General features: G+C 30.2%; 1 protein-coding gene, 3 long non-coding RNA genes and 1 other non-coding gene across 9 annotated transcripts; 4 read left to right on the top strand and 1 right to left on the bottom strand.

Annotated features, from left to right (window-relative positions):
• Positions 1–330: 330 nt before the first annotated feature.
• Alk (Anaplastic lymphoma kinase) lies at positions 331–19300 on the bottom strand. 5 transcript variants are annotated; one of them, XM_003697632.4, is made up of 25 exons: positions 18983–19300; positions 15035–15414; positions 14520–14712; positions 14294–14421; positions 13480–13611; positions 13221–13376; positions 12102–12232; positions 11842–12014; positions 11580–11674; positions 11393–11491; positions 11098–11275; positions 10876–11023; positions 10442–10582; positions 10219–10375; positions 9399–9593; positions 8444–8689; positions 8229–8342; positions 7863–8058; positions 7436–7715; positions 6661–6953; positions 6014–6239; positions 5685–5801; positions 5294–5545; positions 3211–3675; positions 331–2681 (listed from the first exon to the last, which is right to left on the bottom strand). In XM_003697632.4, exons 2-25 carry the CDS (start codon positions 15375–15377, stop codon positions 2670–2672), a joined length of 4470 nt encoding a protein of 1489 aa, XP_003697680.1. In that variant the 5' UTR covers positions 15378–15414; positions 18983–19300; the 3' UTR covers positions 331–2669. The 5 variants fall into 5 exon arrangements, with proteins under 5 accessions (XP_003697680.1, XP_012347607.1, XP_086764031.1 ...); XM_012492153.3 differs by having other exon boundaries at positions 1222–2636; XM_086907905.1 differs by having other exon boundaries at positions 1417–2721.
• Positions 3394–6348, top strand: LOC100869649 (Toll-like receptor 7). The gene is made up of 2 exons (XR_004225666.2): positions 3394–3822; positions 6024–6348. It is a non-coding gene; the product is annotated as a Toll-like receptor 7 (transcript).
• Positions 10423–11752, top strand: LOC147658773 (uncharacterized). The gene is made up of 2 exons (XR_015292048.1): positions 10423–10746; positions 11379–11752. It is a non-coding gene; the product is annotated as an uncharacterized LOC147658773 (long non-coding RNA).
• LOC147658772 (uncharacterized) lies at positions 12431–13213 on the top strand. Its single transcript, XR_015292044.1, has 3 exons — positions 12431–12668; positions 12725–12783; positions 13073–13213. It is a non-coding gene; the product is annotated as an uncharacterized LOC147658772 (long non-coding RNA).
• Positions 15711–16808, top strand: LOC147658771 (uncharacterized). The gene is made up of 2 exons (XR_015292043.1): positions 15711–15965; positions 16053–16808. It is a non-coding gene; the product is annotated as an uncharacterized LOC147658771 (long non-coding RNA).
• Positions 19301–20858: the final 1558 nt, after the last annotated feature.

The following is a 20858-nucleotide window of genomic DNA, read 5'->3' as shown; positions in this document are numbered from 1 at the left end:
ATAAAATTTTTAAATAATAATTAAAAAAATATTATAAAATATATATATATATATATTTCTTTCATTTTAATTAACAAGGAAAAACAAAAAGTGATTATCTATCCGTTGATAGTAGTTTTAACTAATTAAACGAAATGAATGAATGAAAAACTCTTCTTTTCCTAGAAGTGACTAATAATTCATTTGTCTGATGACTAACTTCAGTCAGGAAAGAACATAATAGGTATGTAACACGTCAATGGTAGTTAATTGTTATTGACATTGACTGATATGTATTGAATACTATTTTCCAATCTATCGAGAATAATGAACCACGAATAATACACATTATTTTCCACAAACATGTCTTTATTACGTTTCACGTACAGATATATGGTGGTTGACTTTCATACGCTGCGCGTACGTAAAGTACGTCGTCGTTGTAAGAAAAATAAAAAAGGGCCAGTACTCTTTTTCTTGTTTCGAAAGGTTTGTCTTTTCGTTTGCCCATTCTCCCTCCCCCCATTTTTTCTTTTTTCTTTTTTCTTTTTTCTTTTTTTTGCAGTTAACGATCGTATACAACGAGATCGATGTTAAAAGTAAATGGACTTTTCACCATCCATCGTTCTTTCACAAGCTAACAACGAGTCAACGAGGTAGGTGAGGATATCCTATTTTATTTCATTTTTGCATGCACCAACAATCAGGTAATCTTTTCACGGCAAGAACGATGATATCAATCGGATTTCTCGATACTTAATCTGAGAAATCGGTCACCCCTTTTTTTTCCTCTTTCTTTCTTTTTTTTTTTTTTTTTTTTTTTTTTAATAATTAAACGCTTTTGTGGAGAAATTACGATCGTTGTTCGAATGATATATTATTATTTAAATCATAATATATCAAGGATGAAGGCGATTTGACCAGCCTTGCCTAAAGTTTTCTGATAAATAAATCTATATATAGAATATACATATTATAATTATACATATAATATATATAATTATATATATATAATATATACATTTATACATATATATATGTATACGTAAAGGTTTACAGGTATGTGTAGAAAGAACGCCACGGGCGTACATTTTTTTCTTTTCTTTTTTTTCTTTTTTTTTTTTTTCTTTTTCTTTTTCTTTGGTGTAAATTAAGTCTTGTGTATATAGCGTATTGTCTCTCTCTCCCTCTCCCGTTCTTTCTCTCTCACACACACGCACTCTTTCATTTAAACTCTTCATCTATATATATATATGTATATCACACGTTGTGTACATCGCTTGTATCTTTAAAAAATGTTCCATACAATTACACGATATTCGCAATTTGACGATCGTCCTGCATATACTTTATAAAGGACAAGAAGGATCCCAAATTGAATTTTTCTGGATAATCCTTCTGCAGGAGGAACATCGATGATAACAGCTCGTTAACAGCTATATCTACATAGTTTCTTTATAATTTATATTTGTTAATTTATATTTGTAACTGTGATGTGTGATAATGTACGTATATGTCGAATATTCAATGTATTATGAAATATACTTGTTAGGTACATGATAATATTCGTTTCAGACTTAACACTTTGAATTTTTTTCTCGGTTTTTTTTTTATTTTTTTTAATTTTTTTTTTTTTTTTTTTTTTTTCTTATGCGTACGTATGTCGAACATCACGATAGTATCTTTCACTTTTTCTTTTCTAATTCTTTCTTTTTTCTTTTTTCTATTTTTTTAAATTCTTTTACACACAATATGTATATAATTTTAGGCGCGCAAATGTGTATGTTATAAGTGTTCGTGTTCGCGAGTTTTGAGAAAAAGGATTTAGTTGAATTTAATAACGGACGATCTCATAATGTTTCACTTTTGTTTTGCAATTTCTTATATTCGATATATGCTAGTATAAATAAATTTTATCGATGATTATTTTTGTTCGTGTTACTATGATGAAGGGAATTCACTTTGAAACTTCTAAAATAGATAAAACATAAAAATTTTGTTTATATTTATTAAATTGAAAGTTATTTTTTGATATTAGACTAATTATTTTTTTTTCTAATTTTTGAAGTTAAAAAAGTTATAAAATTAAAGTTATTTATATTTCAAAATTTGTTCTTCGATAATTCATGTACGCTCACATCAGAAGGTGAAAAAAAAACTTTTTCATTCATAAACTAAAATATATTAACTACGATAAATTAACGAAAAAAAATTCTCTTATTTTTTAGACACTTCTGATGTATTTCCTTAATGTGCGTCATAATGGAGAATGCGTGACCGTCCATTTAATAAACTCAATTAAAGTCTTTCCTCTGTTATATGGACGAAAATAACTTTCTTTCACGTTCAAAAACAAAGAAAAACAAAAAGGAATAAAAAAAATGATATCAATTCACTTGTTTAAAAACTTGTTCCACTCATAACAGTGTTTCTTCGGAGTATACACGGCGCGAATATTCTTCATTTCGTATCCACAAAAATGACGATGATTCCTTGAAACGCATAGCCATAGAAACTGCGTTTACAGTTGCGGAACGTCGCAATGATTTAGTCGAATGCATTGTAACATCGACCATCGGGGAGTTCTGTCACTCCCCTTTGTACAAATCTCAGCAGAAGCATTCCTCTTCCCTTGGTAGCTCATGACCCAGAAGATCCTTCGTGTGAAGAACAGAGAGACGATAGTTCCATCATACATAGAACTGCGATTAAACGAATTTCAGGGATAAGCGTCGCTGGATTCTTTGGAAATAAAAAGACACGACATCGAGTATCACATCGAGTGTGGTATGCTAATCCTGTGCACTCGAATCGCTTCACTGAGATTAATCACAGATTAATTTAAAGAGGGAATAGAAGATCCTTGTAATAATAATATTTTGCAGAGTGGAAAATGAAGGTAAGGGAGTGCAAAGGGTTATATGTGTTTTACGTGTTAGATGACGATGATTGGAAAAAATAATAGATATTTCCTAAAGAGTAAAAGTATTAGGATGGATATTGTGATCGTATTTATGATGTTTATGATAATTTGACAGAAGTACAGTTATATAACAATGTAATTGTTTCTTAATCAAAATTAATTTGTTTTTAAATTATAATATAATAATTTTTTATATAATATATATTTACATAATTACTACATACATAATTCTCTTCTGTCAATTAATCATAATCTTACAATTTTCTCTCTTGCTTCACATAAATATTTCATAAAAATATTTAAATTACCTTCTTGATCTCCATGCTGCCAGGAGTACTTGAACGCTGTGGTGGTGGCGAGAATGCTATTTTTTCGTATGGTATCGTGCCACGGCACAGAGCGCTAGGATCCAAACTGAGCGCAGCCTTTAAGGCGTTTTTCTTTAACATTCCATTAACATTAGTGGCGCTCGTATTTAGGCCAGTGTGACTAGGGGATCGACTACGTGTGTTCGGTGACGAATTGATCGTATCAGGCGGTGTGTCCGAGGAAGCGACGATCAAAGAATCAGAATTGGTCTCGGTAGTAGTTATGCTTTCATTGCCATTCCTTCTGTCTACATCCGTAATATCAACTGTGCTATTTCGACGATTCTCGATATTTGATTCACGATTGTTACCATTATCCGTGTTCCTTAACCTATTTTCGATGTCCGTCGAAGTTCGATGTACGCTTTTCTCCTCGCAATTTAAGTTGTCGGCCTTATGTTTGTTCTGCAAAGTCGTTGAAATTGTTATAATCATTATGGGAATATCAATTTGTTATTAAACTGCCTGTTATTAAACTGAATTTATGCATTTATATGAAATTGAAATATAGAAAAATATATATGGAAAAGTATATGAAATATCTAAAATAAAGTAAGCATTATAATATTCAATTCCTTAATATTCAAATTTTTTTCATTAAATTTTCATTTAAACATTATTTTATAATGAATTACAAATAATATAATAAAAATAGATGTGATATACATATATATTTTATAAATTACATATAAGATGTTAATATATTCGTAGAACATCTTTGAAAAGTTAAGGTTAGGAGAAATACAAAAATTAATATACAAAAATATTCATTAAGATTTATTTAATAATTTATAAGCAATTTAAATTTTAGATAAGGAAATGATGAAGATTCTCTGTCTCTTATTTTAGTTTTTAAAATTAACTCACTAAAAATGTACCACGAATATATATTAACCATCTGTATTTTGATACATATTCTAATTTAAGAAAAATAAGCAAACAAGTGACAAATGTATTATATAACTATGATCTTAAATATGTAATATTACCAATATGAGCACGAGATATTAAAGAGTAAAGAAGATTTCTTTAGATTTAAAAAAAATAATAAAAAATATAAATTCGCATAAAAATCCATAGTCTATTTATTATATTGGCTATTAATGCATCACCAATAATATATATGTGGTACAAATATATTTATAAAATTTAATATAATTTAAATAATTAATATTATATATTCTATTAATAATAGAAAAGGATTTTCTGCGTTATAATGTTTTGATTAAATAATCAAAGTTTATGTTTAGATAATTAGATTTGTTATTTGTTATTTAACTTTTAGTAAATAACCTATACTAATTTAAATGTTTATAATTAAAAAACCATTCAGTTAATATTGAGTGAAGTAGTAATTATAAAAGTTTGATTTCAGTTATTTAATTTTAGAATATTTCATTTGAATTGGTATTTTTTCGTTTAATGTAATGTAATTTCTGTGATTTGATAAAAATTATATTAAATAATAATTGAAGGATAAATATTTATGTTATATTAATAACCAATATATTAAATACCAATATTTTACACTTTTTAAATATTTAATATCTTAAAATCAAAAATTAGTAACATGAATGCTAGTTTATTAAAAAAAATAATAAAACTAACTCTTATATATATGTGTATAAAAAATTATTCACACAAATATCGCATATATGTATATTTTATTTATTCAATAAGTAATTTTTTATTCATTTTTATATTAGCTATCATAATCTATATATCTAATGTATAATCTTATAAATCAATAAATATATAATAATTACAATTAATAACTTCAATATTAATTCAATTAATTATGTAAAATATATCATAAATATGATGATAAGCATAATGATGTAGACAGATATTTTTGTGAATAATCATTTTATATCAAAGCATTTAATTTCTTAAGAAATATCAAAAATAATAATAATAATAAATAAAATTCCATTTAGTCAAAATGAGAAATAAAAGTTCATTTAATCGATGATAAAAAAAAAGTGTAGAAAATGAAATTTTATACAAGCTTTGTCTAATATACCTCTGAATGAGCATTTTCATCGTTAAAATCATCGCGACTCGTGTTTCCGCCCAAGGTTTGTTCAGAATCTATATTAGTGCCATACGGAATTGATTGAAATCGTCCTTGCGTGTTATTTCTTTCGTTCGAATTCATTCGATTGGGATTTTCGTTTCTGAGATTAGGATTATTGCTCGCAATAGCTTGAGCCATGCGTTGATTAGCTGATCGCGAATCGATAACTCTGGGTTGCATGTATCCACATGCGTCCAGCTATAAAAACGTATAGTATTCTATAATGCTATATGTATTCGTTGTTCGAAAAAGTACCGTGGAACAAATATTAAGAAAAATATACCAAGTTCGAATATAAGTAATCGAAGAAATGACACGTTACACGATATATACTCACCTCTGACTGCACATTGATACATTCTGTTTCCGGATCAGGTCTCATTATCGTCACTTCACGATCGCAGATTGGCAGAATATCGAAATTGGGGGTTGGATGATTTATCACATCAGGATCCTAAGCATAAAAATTAGAATTATTAATTGAATTTTATTGAAATTATAAGAAAGATAATCTCTTATCAATTTTTAATAATATAATAAAATATTTATACTATTATTGTAAATCATTATATGCAAAAAGATTGTATCTAAATTTTGTGAATTTTTATTTTTTATTATTTTGAGCAAGACTTTTTAATTTATTAATTAAAATTTTAATGTTTTTACCTGTAAACAGTAACCAATTCTCTCGACGATAGTTGCAAAACTAGGCCGGTCTTCAGGGCGTGGATGCCAACATCGTGTCATTAATCCATAAATAGGATCAGGACATCCTGCAGGTTTTTCCAAACGACCTCCTAACGTTACCATTGTCATAGCTTCTCTATTAGTACAACCAGTGTAAGGTATGTAACCGAAAGACATAATTTCCCATAGTAACACGCCAAATGCCCTATAATAAATTAATCAAAAGGAACTGATTAATTTCTTGTTGTTCAATGCAATTTACACATAATAGAAATTGTTAAGATCTTAAAAATATAATTAAATTAACTAAACTACTCATTAGACGATTCATTAGTAAATTAATACTTTTCTATTTTTTTATTTTACAATTTTAAACAAATTTCATTTACACTCACAAATATTCCTTGAGAATATTTTTAGCCTATCTATATCAATTATGCAATGGATTCTTAAAAAATTTTATTCTTTTAACAAAACAAATATTTGTTTATAATTTTGACAATATCTATCTTATCCTACGTGAGTACTACGTATTAGGAAAATTTAAATAAAAAATCCAGTAATAAATACGAATTTGTTTCATCAGATATAAACGAAATTCTTCCATAATTCGAGATGAAACTCACCAAACATCAGTTTTCGTAGTGAATATTCCATCTAGAAAACTTTCTGGTGGCATCCATTTAATCGGTAACATTGCCTTGCCCCCTTTTCTATAATAATCGCTCCTGTAAATATCCTTTGCCATCCCGAAATCCGCGATTTTCACTATACGACCGGGTCCCTTAGACGTGAGCAAACAATTTCTCGCGGCGATATCTCGATGAATAAATCGGGCCTCTTCCATATATTTGCAACCGTTCGCTACGTCAAATCCGCACATTATCAGATCCTGCATCCTCAACGAAGTGGGCCGATCCTGCCAAAACAGGAATATACGCATGCACCCCATTGATGACGAGCGGCAAAAATTAAGAGTTGGTCCTGTTTAAATTGCAATCGAGAACGACACACAGTTAACAAAAAGTAATGGAACTTAATAGAAAAATTAATAAACAACAAGCCTTCGATGATTAAAATTATGAAATAACGGAACAGAAACAACTTAATTGTGAATTTATTAATTCAAAATTAATATAAATAAAACGTAAGATTCTTTTAATTGTAAAGTAATATACAGAAATAATTGGAGATTTTTCGGAATTAGATTGATCGTAAATCTCTGTTCTTTTTCTTCTCTCTTGGAAAAAAGAAAACTTCATCGTAACTTCTATCTTTCATACTATCTTTCTACATAGTTTATATATATATATATATGCATGTATATATATAATATATATATATATTAAAATATAACGAATTTTACAATCGATCCAATATTTGAAAGAAAACGCTATTTACCGCGCGTGGTCTTTCTTCTCGAAGAAAGTTCTTCAAATTTCCTCCAGCAAGCAATTCTAACACGATATATTTTGGATTTCTCTCGAAAGAAACTCCAATAAAATGTACGATATTAGGATGATTAAATTTGCTCATTATCAGAGCTTCCATCATGAAATCTGCTTCTGTCTGAGGCCTAGACGAAGAGGGTATTGCCTTCACAGCGACAGGTTGTTCTTGATTCCGTCTATATCTATATACACCTTGAAAAACTTCGCCAAAAGCTCCTTGACCAAGCGGTCTACGATACAAAATAAAATAATTAATTTATCGAATTGAGAAGAAAGAAGAACTGATTATATATATATATTCTTTTTTTAAAAAGTTGAGTCTTAACCTTGAGATTGTATGTCACTGTGGTTATAATGATCGTTAAACTTATACTTACCTTATCAAAGTTATACATTCGCGTGGGATTTGCGTCAAGTCTTTAAAACTATAAAGATTTCCAGCGAACTCGTAGTTCGGATTGAATTCAGTCATTATAGTGTCGGAAACAGCTTGCAGCGACGTTAATTCAGTTCCGTTACCAAACATTACTTGTCGCCGTTGTATAAGCGCCTTTCGATTTTGGTAACGATTATCTATCGACAAAAGTGAGATTTCGCTTACATGATATAAAATTATATATCCATACAGATCGTCTACTTTCAAATGTTCTTTTTATTAAAAAGATTTCATGTTCAAGAAAATACGAAATTTCTAAGATTACAGAAAACAATGTATGTTACAATATTATCGAATAATTTCTTACAAAGTAGTAGGCAGAGAGCGGTGAAAGCAAAGAGTAGGCCAATGCTTACAACTATAAGGGGTATCATGAACGGTTGATGCGTAACTTTTGAATCGTCTAAAACATTGTCGTCGGCTAAAAAAAATAATTACACCAATATTATTTTATTTCAAAGTTATGTTCCAAAGGAGGAAAAGAAATAATTTTGTTTTTTTTTTTTCCTTTTTGATACTCACGAAGACAAGATTTTGAATTATTACTCAATAACCAGCCTGGAGGACAGAGACACTTTGTCTCGCTAAGATACTGATCGAGAGAGATGCAACGGAAGTCACAACCACAACCACTGATAGCAGGAATAATGTAAACCTCTCCTGGCCCATGATTTATTCCTGACAGGAAATGAACGTACATAAGCTCGTTGCTGGCGTAGGAGTAACCACCTTCACCGTTACCAAGTTCCTTGTGACCGGTATTACCACCTAAATCATTATGTAATTGAATTATCAAAGAGTAGTTCTGGTATTATAGTGGTCAAGATGCATGATATGAAAGAAATAATTAAATAACATTGTTGTTTCTGTATTTTTTCTGATAGGATTCAAAACATGAAACATAATTGAATAGTACAAGATAATTTGAAGGATATATTTGCAGTTAATTTTCAATTTTAACAACACAAGTAGAACTTCATTTGTAATAAAGTTTTAACTTGTATCTGATTAATCAGAATCCTGCCAATCGAGTCTATTCATTTTGTATCTTATGTGAATCAGAATTAATATATTTCCAATTATATTCAGATACCTCAAACAGTCCAAATAATGAATTGTTGTATATAGAACAATAGCAAACAAATATTTAAATATTTAATTGGCTGTTTATATAACAAGTTATTGCTTAAAATATATCTGTCATCTCTGAATTTATAAATATTACATATAAATTACTTAATAATTACAATCATTGATGATCCTCGAATCCTTTTGATATTAAAAGTTTGAAAAAAAGTAAAGAAAGAAAATTCTTTTCAAATGCTAAAACGTAACATACATTGTACAACAACATGGAACAGCTATATCCAATTACCCCAATTGCATCTGTTCCGAATTCCAAATGCATCGGTAATTGAAAGCGACATAGATGAATTCTAGATTCGGTTTAAAATTACGTTAATATTGATTTTGTTACCTATGTAGCCACCTCCACCGCCTCCAGTAAGACATCCACCACCGCCACCGCCGAATCCTCCGTTTCCGTGGCTCTGATTTCTAGGTCCGCAACCAATTCCGCCTACGCCACCTCTAACAAGGGGCGCGCCTGCTGTAGTTCGTTGACTCGTACCCGATGACCCGTTCAACCCTCCACCTGGGCCGCCTAGGCCATCTGTACACCATTACCAGATTTATGTAATTAACACAGTTTCGAAGCAGTTAAAACTAAATCGAGATCGATGCGCATCATAGACCACGTTCACGTTACCTCTAAAACTAAAGTATCGTACATTAATGCGAGAGTGAAAATTGTTCTCTCGCGTTTAATTTGAGAATGTCAAACTGATAGTGAACTTTAAATTGCTGAAAGTGATTTAAGAGATTGCATGGAATTTCAAGCCTTTCTTTTATTCAGAGAAATAAAATTTATCGAATTATCTTGTGATTTAATTAGAAATCTATAAATTTCGATCGATTGAGAAATAATTTTTCGAAATTATTGGATAAGAAGTTGGAAATATTAATAAAACGGAGGATTATATTAATTGTTGAATTGTATGAAATAATATAATCAATCTTGAAGAGATTGAAAATATGAAATACAATGGATGTATTTGTTAAACATTAAACGTTAAACAATTTAAAAAATTTTAATGATTCATATTCATATTGGTGTATAATTAATGATATATTTTACAAATTTATGACAACAAAGATTTAATTTACATTTCAAAGTGAAGTGATAATTGAAAATCTTCGTACTATAGTAAAAATATAAATTATACATTTTTATTTACCTGCTTCTGATGATAGAATTGTGCCTGAAGTGGGTTGTCTTTCAGGAGGAGCTCGTCCTCGACCATGTTGATGGCCATTGTCAATGAATTGTCCTAATCCTAAACCACCTCCACCTCCTGCGATAAGTATGGGATGTTGTTCTCCATTACTTTTTAACTGTAATGTATAAAGAATAATAATTAATCATTAATTTCATCTTTCAGCATTAACGATTTTGCTTACTGTAAAAATATACGTTGCACCACCACCACCACCTCCACCATCTTTTATCTTAATCTTTCTTACTTCGTGTACTTTGGAAATTCCTAAGGAAGACCCATACGATACAGTTCCTTGACAACTGTCTAATTTCTGTCCCAAGTTCTACAAATGAAAGATATACAAGAGAAACTTTGAAAAATTGTACAATAGAAAATTTTAAAAGAAATCTTATTGAAATGAAGAGGATGGATCACTTGAAATCTCGAAACTGTTTGGAAAACTCAAAAAAGTTTCATTTTGAAATTTTTTAAAGGAAAAAGAGAGAAGTGAGAAAAAGAATATTTTTAATATTATTAAAATTTGGATAGTATCAGATTCGATTCATCTTTAGAAGTAAATAATATTAATCAAATTAACATTTTATTCGTTTCTATATTAAAATATATAATTCTTACTTTAGGACACGCATCCATTCCTGCTTGCCCCACCATGAAATACAGTTGATCACCCTTTTCTAATTCGATTACACCACGGACAAGTGCACCCAACGTGCTTCCCATACCACTAGAACCTTTTCCTCCACGGGCGCCCATTCCAATTAAACTATGTTTATAATATAAATTGTCTTAATATTAATATTATATAAATAACAAAGAGAGGTTACAATGAATTCTTACGTATAATATCCACCACGAGGTGCTATCCATCGTTGAATACCATTTAAATTGAAGGAAAGAGGATCTTCTTCTGGTGAAGGTGTAACTAATTCTATGTCTGTTCTATTATACTCCTCATTACATTGCTCAGAATTGGGGCCTGTTCTTCCTGTATTTCCACATGTGGTAATATGTATAACTGGAAATATAAAGAATTGTGCAATGATGAGATGCATATATATCGTAATATATAAGCAATATCCAAATTAAACGGCGATTAGTTATTTTTATAATTTTTTTAGAAGATGTATGGTACCAGTTTCATTAACAAAGTCTGTGTGTTGATCTGGGATTTTTTCCGAATCAATGACGGGGTTAGAATAATTGAAATCTCCCACGACTTCAGGAGGAACTCCTAATGAAAAGTGATACATAATTATTTTACTAAAATATGCATACTTTCGATCATTAATTTTGAGAAATCAAGAATTTTGGAAATTTACCAATGCCAAAACATTCTGGACTCAAGGAAAAATCATCGATCGCTACATCAGCTTTTGAATAATATCCTCTGCTTGCCTCAAATTGAAGAAAATATCTATGAACAAATTATACACGTGTAAAATTTTACAAAATTTTGCAAGAAATTAAATTTGAAATATCTTTAATAGATAAAGGAAATCATTTTTCTTTTCAACTTAATAACAATTTCAATTTTTAATATTTAAATTAAATTAGATGATCTGATATGTTGAATTGTATCACCTATATTTGATATCGGGTAAAGGAACAGCTTGATTGTACCAAACGTCACTTCTGTCACCACTAAGATAAGACCACCATAATCGTTCATAATTGGGTTGATGTGGTTTTTCTTGAACTAAATACAATCCAAGCGAACCGCTGTTTGCACCATATTGATGATAAAAAAACCGTACCTGTATAAGTATGTATATATATTAATATATGTTTCATTTAACGATATATTAATTCTATCTAATTAATTTTGAGAGAAAGCAACTTACTTGACACGACTTATGGTAAGGACTTTGTGGATCACCATTATAAGGTGGTGTAGGATTGTACAATGGACTTTCAATAGTACCATGGCTACCATATTCTACTTTTGGTGACATACTTACATACGCGTATGTCCCTGAAATGGAAAATTAAAATTAAATAATTAAAATGATTGAAATTTTAAAATATCGGTAATATTTTTTAATGAAGATAAGTGAATTTCTAAATTCTTAAATTTAAACACTTGTACTTTTATCTTTGGAAATTATTATTATAAGAAGAAAAAATTAAGATAATTTTTATCCTTAAATATTAATAATATTTAAAATTTTAGGATTAAGATATAATATTTTAACTTAATGTTAAATATTGTGTGATAACTTGAAATGAATGAAATTATTTTAATTTCAATAAAAAGAAAAATGTAGTACATATATGGAATGATTATGTGGTACATATTAAATACCTTGACGTGAATATTTAATGAGATTCCACATTTATACAGATGAAACTATTTTTAAAGAACTTTAATAAAACAAAATATTTATATACGAAGAAATATTACATTCTTGGTAAATAATTTTTGCTCGTTTATTTTATTTTATTTCTTTTATAACATTGAATTTAGCTTTCAGATATTTCTTCAAATATTCATCATCAACACATCAATAAAAGAAGGCAATGAAAGTATTATTTTTATAATATTATTTTAATTACAAAAGGATATCATATTCTCATAATATTTCCTGTTCTTTTATTTTACTCTCTTTTTCCAAAATATAAATAGCTATTTTATCTTATTTTAAATATTAATATTGCACATTCAAAAGAATGCAAGTATAACAAAAAATGTAATAGAACGTAAAACTGTCATCAATAACTATGCAATGCGATTAATCCAAAATTAATCAATGGAAAATAATTTTGTTCTCCCCTTCTCTACGTTATAAATACATATCTTTCACATATTTTTCAGATGAATCGCACATTCGGGATAAAAGAGTTAAACGCGCTACAATAAATCCAAACAAATGTATTTAAAATTGGAGCGAAAATGGAAGTTTCATTGAAACGTGCACACGAAGGCATAATACGTACATACATATACATAACTATATACGAACCGGACGCATTGCGGTATGTATGATCGTAACTAGGTCCAGTTTTCTCGGACGGTGTTGCGCCACGATGGAGGGTCCAGTTTAAAGGCCTTCCCGGTACGTTTTTCCATCCACACCATCCGTGCTCGAAATTGCATCTCGCGTTCTCCGGTATTTTGTCTGAAACACCCTTTTCGATTACGGTCTGTCATGTCCGCGGCACGATGACGAACTGAACTGACCGCGGAGGAAGAAGGCGGAGGTATAATAATTTGACAATTACCGCAGTCGTCCTCCTCGTCTTCGCCCTCGGCGCAGTCTTTTGTTAGGTCGCAGACACGTGTTCTGTTTAAACACGAGCCATTCTTACAACGGTACATGTCTTTCGTGCAGGCCGTCCTCACCGCTGTTGATTCTGCAAATAACGATGCATTTGTTTCTCTTTTCTTACGTATACAAGCAAGTCAGTGTTTGTTCAGTCTTTTCACTTGTTTAGATTATGCCGCGTCAAACTTTCTAGATGCCTGGAAATTCCTCGTATTTTCCTTTCAACTGTGACCGTTGCTTTTATTTTCTTTGACCACCGGCGATATTATATTTATACGCGTGGTGAATGCGGTGGTATAATTCTAACTTGTTATAATTGTAGATTATATTTCGATGTAGAGTTATAAGAAAGGGATATTGAATTCGTTCGAAACGAAAAATTATAATTTTGTTTCGTTTCGTGTGTAGAAAATGTGTAATATCGTAAATATATTGTAGTTATAATTTATAAACAAGTAATAATAGAACTAGTGTAATGACAATATCGTGATGTGTAGAAAAGATAGGGGAAAAATTTATATACGTGGGTAATACTGAAAATTAGTGTAAAATTTCACATTAGAATATCTTCTTATCTGCGAATTTATGAAATAAATAAGAAAAAAAGCTTCTTACAATTAATTTTATCAAATAAATAAATGCAATAAAATTTAAAGATGAATATTTTGGAAAATATTTAATTATATTTTTAAACGTTCAGTATGGCCCACATATAAGAAAAATCAATGACGTTTGTTGCGATATAAGAATTTTTAATAATTCATAATTACCCGGAAAACAGTCGATTAGGCGAACGTTATCAATAGCGATGCTAGAATTAGAATAGGGTACTATCATCTCTATAACTAACTGATGTGATTGAGTGATAGTACCTATTGTAAAACGCATTATCTCCCATCTGCAATTTAATAGATAAATTCCAATTTTTATCGAAAAGTATTTTTAATTATTATTATAATAATAATTAAGCAATTTATCGTTGAAAAATTAACGTACTCTGTATGATTATTTCCTTGCCTCTCCGCGGCAATCCAACTTGTATTGTTTGTGATTATGAGTAACTTGATAATACCATTGCTCATTTCGACTTGGTATAGAGCTAATTCTAATATGCAACGTGATCCAGTTGGGGGGATTTTACCGGACCACATTTGAGGTTTCCCGTAGCCAGTAAACCATAAGAAATGCCCTGGTGAAAATCGAAATTAATATCTCAGGTATTTTCGTACTCGAGTATTTCGCCACAACTTTTCTCCAGAGATTTTTCCCTTCTACCTCAAATTGCCATAAATATTGTTTAAATTGAAAATTATTTATTTAAAACTGATCTTGATTTCCTACTTTTAAAATATTTTGGATTCACATTCAGAGTAAATAAATTTTAAAAAATCTCGTTATATCTTAATACCCTCAATTAGATGTTCACCTGGACTTTTAGAATTTAGAATTCTAATTAACTTGTGAGATAGAGAGAGAGAAATAATTAATCACTTATCTCACACGTATCTTACCCTCTGTAGAATTACTGGCATCCACGTTAGGCCCCAATTTATTTCGCAAGGGTGGGCTGGTTTTTTTGAAACTGTCCAATTGGTTCCACGACCAATCGCAAGTCTCTTCCAGATCGCAATAACCGAGCTGAGACAATCGGCTCGTGATCTGCATGTTGTTGTTGGTCCCACGCGGCATTCTCTCTTTCCAATCGCAATTTGTACCCGTGATATAACAAAGGCCAAGAAAAATTCTCAACAATAGGTTACCGCTTAGGGCGAATTTACGCCGCCAGTCGTGCACGGTGCGACTCGCCTGTTTGAAATTCGCGGTCAACACCTCGGACCGCGTATCACTGATCATTACTCCGCGCTTTCCTCGTGTAACCGCTCGATATATCCTGAAAATGTAAAACACGCAATTTTTACACACGCGTTTTTCCATTCTTCTCTCCTTACTTTTCCCCCGTTTTCTATCTTTTCAATCGGCCTTTCTCGTTTAATTACGTGATAATGATAATGGCCGGACGCCATTTTGAGCATCTAGTTCTCGATGCAATCGCATGAACCAGACTGGCTATATATTTTTTTATCAGTAGATACATGCGTGATCGAGCAATCGAGATGCGTTCGAAACCTTGGAACATCGAGCAGAGAAATTTCCAGCAACTTCTGATGATTACTTTTACAATTGCAGTTCGAGCTTTTGCGGTTTCGTGTTTGCTGGATGAAGCCTTTCGAATGGATGAAAAAAATTGGAGACTTTTTATGATTTTTTTAAAATTGAACAGCTTGCGTTGAAGGGGGGAGGATCAATTTGTAAGAACTTGGAGGAAATTAAAGAAAAGGAAAAGTACGATATAGAATTCAATTAAAAATAGATTTACCTTCGTTAGCTTTATAAAATCAAAGAAGATGATATATTAAGCGAATCGAAGAATAATTTGTATACGTAAGTAATGTAGAAATTGAAGATATGAAAAACAGCGTGTGTGATTTAACATATAAAAGTAATTTTTAATGCTGTGTCGTTGTTAAGGGTATAGGTAAAGCAAAGAAAATTACTTGTGAAAACAAGGGAGCGAACTGGATGTTGAAACGAAGCAATGATTGGCGGAAATGGAATAACTGATTCGCCGATATTTCATAATTTCCGGTACGACGGTAATAACGAAGACATCCCTGGTAATAGTAATACCAATAGAGAAATTTATTCGAATGTCATTTTCATTCGTATTCGTGGAACACGTATATTTTATTCTATTATTTTTTCTATTATTGTTTCTCTAATTTTAAAATAGAGAAGCTGAAATATATATTGTTCAAGATATATATTTTGCAACAGATTATAATTTAAATACGATACCAATTTTTTCTATTGTTGACTTCTACAAATTTTAATGAACAGTAATACGAATGAACTTATAATTTTTTTCTTCTATTAAAAATTTCACATAAAATTATTTATAAAATAATTAAGAATGATATCAAAAGTTTCTTTTATCATTCTTTTTTTCAATTACACTGTTAGTTTCAAATCAATTTATAAAACGATTTAGACTTCATCGACGTGCCTATTGAATCTCGTTACGTTTCTGTGCTAAATACATTATCATATCACTTATATTCAATAAAACTCTATTTCTCTTTTCATGATTGAACTCAAGGTTATATTGAATTTTTTTTATATAAAGAATTATATAATTCTTTTTTCTATGATCTATTATATTATTATTATTATTATTATTATTATTTTATATTTTTAATTGAAATATATATATATATATAAATTAAAGTAAATATAAATACGAACGAATTCTTAACAACTAAAAAAAATTAGTAGAATAATTTTTAAATTTCCAATTTTTCCTTCGTTAAAAAGAAATAATTAAAAGAAAAACAAAAAACAATTATTCCTATATAACATAAAAATATAATAAAGTTTTTTTTCATATCAACATTTAATTTAATAGCTTACACGCGTACGTCAAGAATATTTTCTTGTTAACTAGAGAAAAATAGCCGGTGATTTGACGGTGAACTCGTTCAATTCTTTCTCGTTAAATGAAAAGCACACCCAACAGGGATATGGCTATTGTCAGCTCGCAAACATCGATCGAAAATCCAACTAACACTAGCAAACTTTTGGCCAATTCAGCGAGGCGAATTGCTGAAAACGCATCCACTAATTCCCTTCGTCCCCTTTTCACAAATCTCTTGCTTGCTTAAATGTAGCCCTGTACAATGGCCCGGGAGAGTGCACGAACGTTTCGATCGTGCACTATTTTTGCCACGTTTTACAGACTGTTTCTAGTTCCATTTTCAAAATTGCTTCAGCTCCAATAATGGAATATTTAGAAAAATGTAATGTAGGTAATAGTAGATTATGGCAAATGATTCTTTCTTCGAATTGGTCAATATTTATAACAAATACATAGTTTATTTATTTTTTATTCGTATTATATATCTAGACAGTCTTGTAAATGTTCCTAAACTCTTTTCTGTACATTTTGAAGTAAGGAAGATCAAAAAGGAAATTTATTTTATTTTTGTTTGTTTATTTGCTTTTTTCTTTTTGGACTTTCTTAAAACGGTAAAATAAAAATTGTAAGTTATTTTGCAAGTAAGTTAAAAACAAAATTATAAAAATAGAGGAAAACATTGTTATCATCTTTACTAAAATATTTCATATTGAAATACATTTAATATTTACAATCAAAAAGATATAGGATAATCAAATTTTAAATTTAAGAATATCGATAACAAAAAGAATAAAAATATTTGAATCAATTTCCAAATCTTCTAATAATCTAAATCTTATAATATACATATCTAAGAAATATAATATAATCAAAGGGAGAAAATTTAATAAATATATCATGGAAAATCAAAATTAGAAAAATTTTTAAGATTATATTTATTTATTTTAATTATAATCTTTTTGTATAAAAAAAAAAAATTAAAAATTTCTGTACCTAACGCAAAATTGGATTTCACGAGAATCCCTCGTAAAAGAGAATTCCTGTTATGAATTGAAGACAGAAAAATCGGAGGAAGGAATAAAGATTGATAAGACGCCAGGAAGCTTCTAGCTCTATATCGATAGACACGGTGAAGAAATTATTCAAGATAGTATTTCTATCGATCTTTCAGTCACTCTCGGTTTGAAAGCTTAACAACACACTATATTCAGTCACAGTACGTGCAGTATAACGGGATATTAATAATGCGTATACGTATCATGTGAATCGATAGTGTATCTAACAATTGCAAGTAAGTACATTGTTCGTGTCATTCTATAATAACAATGTCGTATTTTATCAGTGTTAGTAGTATTGCAATAATAGGAAAATGTTATATCAAATATTTACTATGATATTTCATTTGTAATATAAAATGAGTTTAAAATAGTTTCATATTTTGAAAAACCATTGCAATCACGAATATTTTATTTTTTATTTTATTTTTCTTTTTATCATTATATCCATTATTAATCTGTTATCATTTAGAGATTTATATATTTGTTCGTTTTTGACAAGATTCAATTATAAATTTACGGGGGAAAAAATCTGAAATAATTTTATTTCTTATGATTAGATTAATAATACTTTCTAGTTTCAAATCATTTTTATAATTAAATATATATATATATATATTCGATTACAGTTAAAATTTTTAACATCCGTTTTTACATCCATAAATATTTTCAAAATTAATCATTAATTTGCCGTTTCTATTACCTCGATTAATAAATTAAAATTTCCTATGAAATAGCGAAAATAAGGCTGTATAAGTATCTGGCGTGATAATTTCTTATTGCATGATGCCTCGACATATATTATACCGCATTATTGCGAAGCGTAGACCCTTCACAACACACACGATAGCTATTAATTGCCCTGTTCCAAAATCAAAACGAGCACCAAAAAAAAAAAAAAGAAAAGTGTCACAACAATTTATCACTCCTACCTTCGATCCAATACGATGTCGTACAATATGCCAGCATAGTTTCCAACAGTTCATCCGTTCCGTAGCATTAGCAGCCCTTAGGTATCCTCGATCGTCGATCACCTCCTTTCAATCCCTCAATCCAGGGTCGACAATAACAATTTCGTCGCGTTTCGATCATTCGTCGGCCAATCGCGATTCTTCCCCCTTCGATCCTTGCCACCTGTGCCAAATCGAAATATATGCTCGATCAATTTCGTCTACAAACGAACGTTGGAAAGATAAAGAGACAGAGAGAAGCAAAGATGGGGCGAGCCTCGCGAACGACGAATGGTAACTAGCTGCATCGCGTTGTTGGATCAACCAACAACGCTCTCAACTGGATAATCTCTTCCCTGTCGTTAAAGGCAATCCAACGAAGGTTTTATTTTTCTCTCTATCCCGTTATCCATCCATCCATCTCTCCTCACTCCCTCCATCCGATTCCCTTCAACCCCTCCGTCTCTGTACTTCCCGCCTTTTCCTCCCTATAAACCTGTCTCGCTCTTTTCCGGAATATTCAAGCGATCGTTTTACAAGTGAGAATTAAGTGCTCCCTCCACTCAATTCGACGCAATTTGGACGACACTCGTTACTCTTATTTCCGCTTCTCTTTCCCATGTATTCTCTATCCTGTTTGTTTCTCGTCGTTGAGAAAAGAGGAAAAAGAGCGAGGAGGAAGCAAGAGAAGGATTCGATAAGTCCATAACCTTCTTTTAATGGAAGTTTGTGCGAGTATGTACAATAAATTGCATAGAGCATACGTAGAGCAACTTTTCTTTTAACGGATATTATTCTCAGGGGGTGAAACTTCTTTGATTGTAATTTTTATAATGATTCGGGATAGAGTAAAAATAGAGTCGAGTTTTACTACGAATGGGAAAAAAGGAATAATTTAAAATCGATCCTCCGTTCGTATTATGGGATTAGAAATATTAATTTTTCCTTTTATAATTGTGTACAAAAGTGCATAATTTGTAAAGCAGTTCTATATGAAATTCTTTCGCATAAAACTTCGATCTTTAGGTTAATAAATTACTAGATAATTATAGATGGAGAGTCTTGAAATTTTTCATGCACGTTTCGTCATGTTTCAAGATAACGTAAACGTAATTTACGACCTTGCTATATCTCTTCTACCGATTACACAGGCGTGCACTTTCGTTCGATTTAGATCCTCCTACTATTTTTCTTTTCTATATATTTTGCATTCTCGCGTGCGTTCAGTATTGACATTATATTATCACGTTCTAAATTTTCAACAAAAGAGAGGTACGCGAGAAATCGAAGAAGGCAATGAAACGTGTACACGAAACATTAGAGAGGTTAAAAAAAATTGAAAGATCACGTCGTAAACTTGCATCAATGATTATGAATATCTTAAAATGAATTTCAGAAAAAAAAATCAAGAGATTCTGCGAAAAGTATTTTTCACGGATATAGATGTTACTTTGAAAATGAATAATCCGTGATTTCTACTCTTTAAAATAATTCTCGACAACAATTTTCGATGGTATAAGCAGAAATAATCGTCGAGAAATTGTCAATTATTAATTTAAAAAATTTTACTCTCGAGATAATTTTTTTGGCAAATAGGTACTTGTGAGTGATGTTTTAAAAATAATTTTCGAGGATATTAAAGTAATATTTTCAAACTGTGCGATTATTTAATTAACAGTGGGAGATCTACAAGTAATTGCTGAAATTTGATTTATTATTTGATCTCACTATGACGGAAAATGTAATAAAAATACCATGAGATTTCAATTAATCTCTCATTACGATCGATTGTTGGCAGTTTCTCATTTGTGAGGACGCAGAAAATTTTAAAAAATAGTTTGGTTGAATATGAACATCT

Source organism: Apis florea, unplaced genomic scaffold (assembly GCF_048593485.1).
Source record: "Apis florea isolate Af1SG1 unplaced genomic scaffold, ASM4859348v1 contig_1645_pilon, whole genome shotgun sequence".
NCBI classification, from domain to species: domain Eukaryota; kingdom Metazoa; phylum Arthropoda; class Insecta; order Hymenoptera; family Apidae; genus Apis; species Apis florea.
This window is presented reverse-complemented; position numbering and strand designations above follow the sequence as displayed.